We start from the raw sequence: 10,477 nt of genomic DNA on the forward strand, positions 1-10,477 counted from the left end.
TGAAAATTGATGTTGTCAGATTAAGATTGTTCATACTCTTTTGGATATTAAACCGCTTTCCTCAAGATTCCCACCTCACTCCCACTGTTGTCTCCCATATTTAGCAGATCTTTAACTGGTCTGTCCAACCCATGCTGATAGTTTTTGAGAGACACTAAAGACACTGTTAAAGAAGATACCGTCACTACAGTTTAAAAGAGTTTTCTCCACTATGCCAGTCATTTATTTTCTGCTGGGGAATTGATGTATCTATCCATGTCTGTAAAAGGTATTGGTATTAATATTCAGATCTCCCCCAAACTCTGAAAAACACACAAAGTCATAACCTTTGGCCTTATGTCTCTTTCCTTTGTAAACTGTCACTGCATTATCAGTCGGTGTTGCTTTTGTTACCAGTTTATTAGAACCATTTCCCTTTATCCTGTCAAAGCGGTTCAAAGAAAAAGAGTTGAAAATTTTCAAGGTGAACAGCACAACTGTATTTATTTAAACACACTTTAAAGTAAAGCATTGCCTCAAACATGCTGTATCTAGCATACAGTGAAACACGTAGTCATCAAATTCAGTGGGAAATCAAATCAACAGAGAAAAGTGGTATATACATCCTTATAATGGCTTTATTTCCAGAGTCGCAGCCTGTTTTGGGCTTAGTTTTGGTAATTAACACTGCAGAGGTCATTCACTGCGTTTCCTCAGTGACAGAAGATGTTATTACAAAACATATTGCTCATGTAATTTCTTATTTCGACGCTCCTGCTTCCTGTTCTCCTTCCATCTCTGCCAGTGACCTCCTCCAGTCCACACCGAGGGCATAACTGGAGCTTCGAGGCCTCTCTCTGGGCAGAAAGTTTTTTGGAGTTCTGTACAGTAGAGGTTTCAGTTCATCATTCCTCTTCTTCATCAGGGCAAGAGCCGGTGTCATATAATCTGGTTCAAAGACCTGCTCAGGAAGCAGAGATCAACAGTAAAAAAGAACATTAAAATCAAACTGTGCTTTGGATCAATTTTGAGGCTTCTGATTATTGCTCCTCATGGGCTCATGCATCAATAATATAATGTTATGAAATGCTAAGAAAGAACAAGATTTTTCTGTTGTGCAAAATTCAAATGATTATTTTTCTGACAAAAGTCTCAAAAGTTTGCTTTTTCCTCTGAAATACTGGATAATTTCTCTTCTCATGGCTTCCACAAACCCTTCAAATGAAATATTCTGACAAAAAATATTCTCTTTTTGCTAAAACTGTTAACATCTCAAATTATGAAGGCCACAACATGTGATGATGAGTCACAAATGGTTAAGAACTACTGCTGGAGAACCAGTGCTTTTGGTGCTGACGTTTCTGTTTTTTGCTCATACCTCCATATCTATAATGAGTAAAATTTTAAATACATGGTTTATATGACCAGACTGACCACTAACTGCTGCTCACTGTACTCTTTGCTGTAGCTTTCTTTGCACTACTAGGTGTCATTAGCTACTTAGCTCAGTTAGCCGTGCAGCTAGTTACAGGAGGGAGAGGAGCGAGAAGAAGGTCATCAGTCTGTGTGGCTTGATACCAGCAGAGGTAAGTGAGTAAATATGTTTCTTTGCACTTGTTTTATTATTATGGTCCACTGCTTTTACTTGACTGTGCTTCTCCTACTTCAATGAGCTAGAAGTTCACATCTGTGTAAGATGTGAACTTCTTTCTGTGCATCTCTTCCTCCATCACTTCTTCTTCACAGACATATACGCAGATAAATCTGACGAATCCACACACTTACCCCGGCCTTGAACCTCGGCACCGGGGTTCCTCCCTCATCTTTTGTATCTGTGTTGTGCACGCTCAGTTCGATCATGGACTGGCTCAGTTCTGACACAGCACCCTTTGATTCTCTGTTGAGCTGGCCAGAGGTGCTCTGATGGGGCTTAAGCTTCCTCATAATGTCGCTCAGAGAGCTGAAGCTCTCGGACTGCGGCACCCTCAGGATTAAAGGTTTCTGTGAGGAGAGAAATGCATCTCAGTTTTTGTATCAGGGTTAACTCAAATGTTTTCACGGCACAGGCCAGTTACTTACTCTAGAACATGGCGTGTTCTCCACCTTGGAGCTTGTTTTATTGATGCTGCTCTCCTCTGCCAAAAGGGGCTCCCTCCTGGAGGGCTCTCCTCTCTTTGTGGAGACCATATTGTGTGTTGGCTCTGTGGCTTTATCATCAGCTCTCGTTGTGGTTCTGTCATCTAAATCAGTGCCCTTCTCCCTGGAGAGTTGCCTGGAATAGGATCTCTCTATCATGTGTTCCACCCTGCAAGGGAAAAATAAATTCTTTTGGCATGATATTTTAATAATAATTTATTCAATGTGTTTCCTTTGTATTTTGGGTGTTACCTTTTCATGATGTCTGCACTTGCCAGGTCATTTGGCAAGAGGTGTGTGTTGCTACGAAAATAACCAAGATCCCAAAGAATGATTTTAGTAAAAAATGAGCAGAAATAAAAAACACATGGAGACAATACTCTTTATGTCAAAACTGTCTGTAACAAGACTCACTTGAAAGTTGTTGGTATATTTGGCACATTGTTCATTACCGGAGACATGTTTTCATACACCCTGTCACATACAAGAGGAGATTAAAAGTCATGCAAACAACCTGTAGCTCAACATATTAACTGTGCTGTCCATCATAGGAGAAACTACTAAAGAATCTTAAGAAACTTTTTGGTGAAAGTTTTGATAAAAACTATAGTACAGAATAACAAACACCCTGGACAGCATACAGCAAAGCTAGATTTGAGTAAATGGAAAATGTAAAGATGCACACTGCATGCATGGTTAAGTCAAGACGTTACCTTTTCTTATCCACAACATGGTTTCCACTGTAATTAAAACTGTCGATAGTTGGTCTTTGTTTATCAAACAGCATGTTGTGTTGCATATCCTTCGCCACAAAGTCCTCATGTTGATTAACAGGACTGTTGGGGAAGCAGAGCTCTCTCTGGACAACCCCCATGGCTTCCCAGTCCAGGTGGGACTCAGCAGGTGGGGATGGAGGGTTGGTTATTTCAGGCTCCGGAGGGAAATGTTTTTGAAGCCTGAAATTCGAGAAGTCTTTCAGCTGATGAGTCACATCTACATGAGTACCAGCAACCCTGCCCGTCTCTGGGACGGGAACCGAAGCAGCAAAAAGGATCCTGAACTCCCTGTCAAATGAGTCAACCACTGGGCCGCATAGAACGGTGATCAGCTGCCGGTGCAGGTGAGCGTCTGTCCAGGTGAGGCTGCAGGGCACAAAGACAGCGTGTTACATCATTCTCAGGTGTGTCTAATACATACAAATGGAATGAGTTGACATGGCTGCTCACCTGTAGCTGCCGTGAATCGTTGTCTCCAAATCCACCAGAAGGAACTTGTCTTTCATTTCTCCGACGACAATTCTTCCCGTTCTCGAACAGAAGGTTTTCCCTCCAAGAACACGTACCCGCATATTCTGCCAGGTCACAGGCTTAGATTCAAACTCAAGATTGAATTACACTTTACACATTACACATTTCACAAAAAACAAACAAAAACAAACAAACACAGATGTCAACCTCATGGTGGTGCTAGAGGACAAAGTCAGGAGATCACCAAAGTCTTTAGTCTTAATTTTGTGCCAATCCATATTTTAGATGTTGAGATATTTCACTGGATAAGTGAAAATCCACCAGAGTCATTCGGGTTCATCCTCTGCACACCAGCCCTGTTTTTCATGGCAATCTTTACAAGAAGCTTTGCCATCCCTGGAGCTGCACCACCAGCATGACTAAAAATAGTGCATCAGATTGTAATAGCCAGTATAATGAAGAAAACATCTTAGATCTTGCTCAGGTTTTTTTTTTTTTTCATTTTGTTCCAAACATCAGACTGATCTTGAAAAACAATGCTGAATGCAGTGCAACCAGTTTAAGTACAAGTTATTGAAGCCCATGTCACATTCCTAACATAAGCACGCCAAAGTAGAAAGACTCACCAGCAGATTATGAGATGCCTCTCAGAGAACACATGCAGTGTTTCACGGTTTTAATTATAATGATGCACATTGACTTTCAGATGTGATCCATCACACAATATGCTGATCTGTTAGACTGGTGGTGATAATGAATAAAGACTCTAGTTTATGCATTTCCATGCCAAGCGTACACGAGAGTCTGCTAGGTGTGTGCTGATGTGTCTGAAGTGACTCACCGGATGCCTGAGCCTGTTCAGCGTGAAGTTCTCCTGAATGGACCTTTGGTTGAGGATGATGTAAACGGGTACACCACGGGAGGCAGCGTTATGTAAATCACCAATTATTGCACCATCTGTCAATCTGTCTGTCACAATGGCAATTACCTGCGTAATACACAAAATACCTTCAATTGAGAGAATTACTCAGAAAGTGGCTTTCATAAAAATTTAGCTCGCCTTTTCTTCCTACATTCCTACGATGATTTTACTTTGCGGTAATGAGGTGCTTCACATAAGTGAAAGTGGACAAGTAAAATGTAGTAACGTAAAGCTTCTCATTCAAATGAATGGTTTCCATCTGTGTTAAAACGTACAGATGCATGCACCTTTAAACACCATTTACAGTGTTGTAGCTGGTGCTTCATGTCTGAATACTTTTGAAGCAGTGCTTTACACTTTTTAAAGCAGAATATTAATTTGCAAAAAAGCAATTAACTAAAATAATCAAGTACTGATTTCAAGTACTGTATTCATCTCAAAAAATTGAAAATTTATATCTGCGTACTTGGCTGGCCTTTTGCAAGTGCCGTCTGATGATCTCTCTGACAGGAGGATCTCCTTCAGCGGGAGGACTGGTGTGGACTGTAATGCTCCCTTTTGGAAACCAGTGCCTTTTTCCAGGCCAGCCGAGATCCAGGTTCGGAGTTGGTACATCTGAGTAGCAAGGGAAGTATGTGGAACAGAAGTTCTTGATCTCTGAGCTGCCGTCCTCGTTATTCACTTCTCCTTGCACCAGTACCGGGTTGAAGTGATAGTCCTGAGCCCAGCTGCTTAACTGGCTGACCTCTTCAGAAGACAGGAAGCAGCCGGAGCGCTCTGTGCCGATGGAGCTGTAGAAGGCCTCTGGTCCTTCGCTCAGGAGTCTCTCCACTGCTTGACGCTCCTTCTCACAATGGAGGAACTCTGGGGAGGATTCAGTCACCGGCAGGAACACTACATCCTCATCCAGGCTCTGCTCCTGGGAGTTTGACATGGCCGCGGCCTGGTGTGTCTCTGGGATTAAATGCTAACTATCAAAGTCTCCTCTACTGACTCCAGTTGTGTGACAGCAAGACTGGCCTGGGCCAGCTCATGTCACCCTTCAGTGTAGTCAAATCATCATTTCATCTTTCCCTCTGGCAAGGAATCACAATATTTCCATGTTGGCAAACGCTGCACAGATCACAAATGATGCCTCGATGTTGCTGACAATCTTGATGATGAGCTTGGCTTCGCTCTGAGCTGAGATAAAAGTCAGTTCAGGGTTCACACGTTCAGTCCTGAGCGCAGTTTATGTTGTGCAGCAGTCTTTTCCCCCAGCTCGCGTTGACACAAGAAAGGAAGTAGAATATTAAGATAGGTCGATGAAAAAGTCCTTTTAAACATGCAAGAAACAGCGTTTTATGAAACTCACCTCCTGGGCAGCACGTCTCATCTCTCAGACACCAGTATTACTCAGAAGCTCTCAGGAACGGCAGCTCTTCATGTGTTCCCTCCCCTGCATGTCATCTCACTCCTCTTAACCCTTCCACTCCTTCTTGTCGCAGATTCCAGACATTCTGTGCAGTTGCCACATGCCTCAGCAGCCCAGTCACAATCCTATTGTGCCTCTCTCTCGCCTTCACAGCCGGCTGTGTTTAAATTAGATGAAGGTCTCTGATGTTCTGGTTTCAGTTCGTAACACTTGCTTAATGTGTGTGAGGTGTGTGGTGAATAATATTGTGATATATACTTTCTTCAAGATCCTGCCTCTTACTGCACTTTTCTGTTTGGACTGGTCCAGCCTGACAGGTAGGTTTGCAGGCAGGTGTGACACGTCATGCTGTATGTGACTATCGACCGATCTGACGACCTATCTGAAGCTGTTAGGTGCAGTCACAGAGCTTCTTGTAGATTTCTTTGGAAATGCCATGTACTGAAATAAACCAATACTCGTGTCACATTCCTCAAGCTCCTCGGCTCTTCTGCAGGCTGAGCATTTAACAAAGTAAACAATGAATGGCACGAAAGAATGAGTAATTAAATGATGAAGATGGCACACCCTTACGCAACCACAGTCCTGTGTCAGAGGATTGCACTCGCGCTGTGTCACTCATAAAACACTTAATACAAACAAAACAGGCCTTACACAGACTTAGCTCTTTAAATAAAGGGAGACACAACAATGCTTTCAAAGAGCTTGCTTTTTTAATAAGTAACCACAAACGTATAAAAAAATACAATGAAGTCATTGGAGCTCTGTATTGTCCTATTATGATCACAATCATACATTAAACAAATTAAGCACTCATGACCAAATATTTGTATGTCAGAATCCTTCGTGTAACGAGTTTTCTGTCTTAGAGTGAGACTGAGTTTTCTTTCTTGATCTTGAATTGAGTGAAAACAGTTGCATAAAGATAGTAGATGGAAACAAACTTTCATTTGCATGTTGTTTTACAGATTATCTTGAAATATGGTTAAAATTTGCAACATATTTGGAAGGAAACCCAGCTATTATGTCTCATAGACAGACTGTGATGATGTAATTGTCTAGTCGGGTGACTCTTGAGTCACGAAGACAACAGATCAAGAGGACTTTCGTTGTCAGTCATTGTATTTCCTCATGTGAACATACTATTTACCGGGAAATGGTTGAAGTGAGTGAGGAGCATCACACTCTGAATAAGAGGTTTTTCATCCTCACTGCTTCTTGCGCAGGTGGACATATAGGACTGCGCTGATGAGGAGGAGAGGGAGACACAGCCATGCCAGGATGAAACAAAAGCCAAAGCGCCCTTTGCTCACATCTCTGGAGTCATTTAAGATCTCCTCTCTGTGGAAGGTGAAGATGAGGCAAGCGGAAAAGTCCGTGAAACCTGCAAGAGTAACGCATTGAAAAGTTTGACTTTAAATTCTCTTATCACAGTCATACATCAAAAGTACAAAATGACCAAAACCAACAATGCGTCAGTCCACTTCTCAATTCTCCGACTTCCCTGAACTGTCTGTGCACTGAGCCTCAAGCCCATTGGTTCTTACTGAAGATGTAAATCTTTAAACGTGGGCCAAAAATATGCAGTTTAAGTTTTTTTTAAAAGGCTACAGAAGTTTCTGAAACAACTGGCCACTGTAGATTTTAGCAAAACTTATTTAAACAGCAGTAAATAGTGAAAATGTGTAGGGACTATATTCAGCTGTGGATTAATACACGTTTGGTGCTCCAGTGAACAGTTACAGCAGCAGTGGGACTGAAGCAGTGAACTGCAGCGTCCACGTGCATTGTAATGGGGGGACACATCATCCAGTGTAGCATCATGGTGTTCTTAATCCTTCATGAATGACAGTGATTCTTGTTACTGGAATAAATATGTTGTTGGTTTGCATCTTTTCATGAGATTTGTTGACATTAAGAAAAATATAGAATGCAGTCAGCCTTACCTTTCAAATACCAAATGTGGGTTAACTCCCTCATTTATAAAATATGAGTACAATATCTAGACATGATTCATAAAGAGTAGAAAATAGCAAACATGAGCTACATTTAAAAAAACTTCTTAGTGCAGTTAAGTTTCAATGGTCCTTGACAGAAGAAAATATGCTGTGAAGTTTATTTATTTTCATTTACAACATTTTTATGTGACTTATGGAATGAGTCTTCAAGCACCTGCAAAGGCCTGACAGAAGCCTGTGAAATAGAAGAGTACTCCTTTGGACAAAGTGAGCAGCTGACCCAGAAAAACCAGGAAGGAGATGGAGGAGAAGACCACAGAGAGGACCATGAGGGCCTGGACAGCCTGCAGCCAGTCTGGGAGAGCAGGTCAGAGAATGAGCATCAGACCCCGACTCACAAGCAAAACTAAAAGGTTCAGGCAGTTATGAAACATCCATTCATGCAGAAAATCAAAATATGAGCACTAAACAAACAAATCAGCATGTGCATGCAGACAAATACGTCACCGCTTTCACTGGTAGTAGCACACAGCCAGGTGTTTGTGTCGTTATCATGGAAGCAGTTATGCCAGAGGTCTGTGATTTCTGAGTCAGTCCATACCCACCAGGACTGCAGAAAGAAAGAAAGAAAGACAGAAAGAAAGAAAGAAAGAAAGAAAGAAAGAAAGAAAGAAAAAAAGAAAGAAAGAAAGAAAAACACAGTGCACAGCCCCACAGTAAGTATGTTGGTGTGCAGCATTTTTGTGATTTTTGTGGTCAGCTTTGTTGTCATACAAGGTTTATCTGCTGTGTGTCTCACCTTCTCCAGGGTGGCGATGAGGAGCATGGCCAAGGTGACCAGATGAAGCACGGTTATTGATATGAGCAGGAGGACCATGGCTGTCTTGTATCCTATGTACAAACAACCCTGTGATGTTATTGTATTCATTGGATGATGTCTTTACAGGAGAAATAAGTCCGTAGCATCCATCTGCGTTAAGACTGGTGGTTCCGCTTAGAACCCAACAGCTCTGTGGTCAGAGAAGCACTGTGAACCCCTGCTAAACACCATCTCTTTCCTGCATGTCTTTTAAAGTGTCCGGCAGATTTCTGGGGGCAGTGGCCTGAAACAGTGGCCGCTCTGTTTGCCTCTTGAGGAAACTCTGACCACTTTCATCATGCATCTCAACATCTGCACTGACAATCTCTGCCCATTTATCAAGCCACAAGCGTGCCAGACAGGGGGGATTTCTCTCTGAATTCAGAGCATGTCCAGTCTCAGAGGAATATATCAGCTCCCTGTAACCGTTGTAAACAAACTTGTAGTCGGAAATATCCACCAACGGTCTGACATACTGAATCTAAATCTGGGTACAAACCTTATAGCGACAGGATAAACAACAATCTATCAAACACTTCCACTGATGATCCACATTACAGAAAGCTTTTGTGAAACAGCCTTTAGTTCAAGTGGTAAAATGCAATGAATGACTCATTCATTTATTTAAAACATCTGTGAGGACTCAAGCAAAAAATGGGAAGTCATGTTATTAAGCAACACTTATTCCTCTGGGGTTTCAGTTCCCCCATAAAAAAGCTGTTAAAACAAGTAAAAAATCTGTATTGCAGCCTATTTACAGTGAGATAAATGAGGAGTTCGCCTAATCTGTGAATATAATGCCCTCTGCTGTTCTTCTACCACATTAGATGCAGCTAATTAGAAAGGGTGTAATGCAAAGGTGAAAAGCATTTCATTTTCTAATCAAGAGGTGAAATATCCAAACTGTGCATTTGGTAAATTTGCTTCTGTGGGCAGAAAGTGAGACTGCTGCCTGGTTTCACAAATCATTGATTTTCAAATAGTGCCAGATGTCGATGTCTCCTTTTCCTAAATGACCAACCTTCAACTCTACAGACCACTTAGACATTTAGGAGTGGGTATTACGCCTTGCACATGTTTGTCTTTCCCACCCAGCTCTGCCCACAGAAGGAAATCACTGTTGCTATTGTAGTGTGGACAATCCTGAGAGGCATGTGTTTGATTACATACTGCTACGTCTGGTTTACCTAAGAGCGTGAGGTGCCAGGCACAGACAGAAGAAAGGTCATGGTGACAGACAGTACAAGCATGTCACGTGGAAGAAGAGAAAAGTGTCTGCATAAATGTCATAACAACATCATTAAGGACTCTTTTGTTAGCATTAGATCACATTTGGGTGCGACCTGCGTCTCATTTGGCAATAGTTACATCATACTAAGCTGCATGTGTCAGAAAATGAAAGAAAATCCAGGCATATCATTTCTGTTTAATTCAATAGAACCAAGATGTTTTGAAGATGTTCTTACCCTTCGGCTTCGGTGCCTTTTGAGTCAGTTCAGTGGTTTTCTTTGATTTTTTTCCCCCCCAGTTGCTGCTATTCTCCCTCTGTGCTCTCTCTGTCCACGACGTTTTAGATCCAAAACTTGGACAGAAGGGTACAAAGAGGAATGTGGAGTTAGATAGGAGGAGTTCTCAACACCCATTTCCTCTCAACTCTCCCTGCCCTCCCCCTCAAATCTGTGGTCTGGACCGGCTCAGCACCAAAAATAACATTTCTGTCATGAACATTTTCTCAAAAGCTGTACTGCAGACATCCAACCTGCATTAAAATTTGGAACAAACAGCGATGAGGTAGTGTGTGCCATCATTCAGAGTCTACTGAAGGACAAACACAATCATGCAGCTGGACATATTTGTCTTGACTAACAGTGATGTGTGGGCTGTGGTGTATTATTAAAGCCACACTTTTGTGCCAGTGCTGCACATGTACTCATGCTGTTCATCCAGCTGTGCAGCTTGGCA

At 42.0% G+C, this 10,477-nt stretch overlaps 2 protein-coding genes across 2 annotated transcripts; both read right to left on the reverse strand.

Moving 5' to 3' along the window:
* Window positions 1-459: 459 nt before the first annotated feature.
* Window positions 460-5,697, reverse strand: fam83e (family with sequence similarity 83 member E). The gene is made up of 10 exons (XM_076749341.1): window positions 5,639-5,697; window positions 4,751-5,544; window positions 4,204-4,350; window positions 3,342-3,466; window positions 2,829-3,257; window positions 2,530-2,589; window positions 2,368-2,418; window positions 2,059-2,284; window positions 1,765-1,980; window positions 460-940 (listed from the first exon to the last, which is right to left on the reverse strand). The coding sequence occupies exons 2-10, from the start codon at window positions 5,216-5,218 to the stop codon at window positions 740-742; spliced, it is 1,923 nt and encodes a 640-aa protein (XP_076605456.1). The 5' UTR covers window positions 5,219-5,544; window positions 5,639-5,697; the 3' UTR covers window positions 460-739.
* A 695-nt stretch (window positions 5,698-6,392) lies between these two features.
* On the reverse strand, window positions 6,393-10,163 carry emp3a (epithelial membrane protein 3a (MAM blood group)). The gene is made up of 5 exons (XM_076749255.1): window positions 9,982-10,163; window positions 8,456-8,547; window positions 8,164-8,266; window positions 7,871-8,011; window positions 6,393-7,082 (listed from the first exon to the last, which is right to left on the reverse strand). The coding sequence occupies exons 2-5, from the start codon at window positions 8,531-8,533 to the stop codon at window positions 6,907-6,909; spliced, it is 498 nt and encodes a 165-aa protein (XP_076605370.1). The 5' UTR covers window positions 8,534-8,547; window positions 9,982-10,163; the 3' UTR covers window positions 6,393-6,906.
* Window positions 10,164-10,477: the final 314 nt, after the last annotated feature.

Source organism: Chaetodon auriga, chromosome 2 (genome assembly GCF_051107435.1).
Source record: "Chaetodon auriga isolate fChaAug3 chromosome 2, fChaAug3.hap1, whole genome shotgun sequence".
NCBI classification, from domain to species: Eukaryota; Metazoa; Chordata; class Actinopteri; order Chaetodontiformes; family Chaetodontidae; genus Chaetodon; species Chaetodon auriga.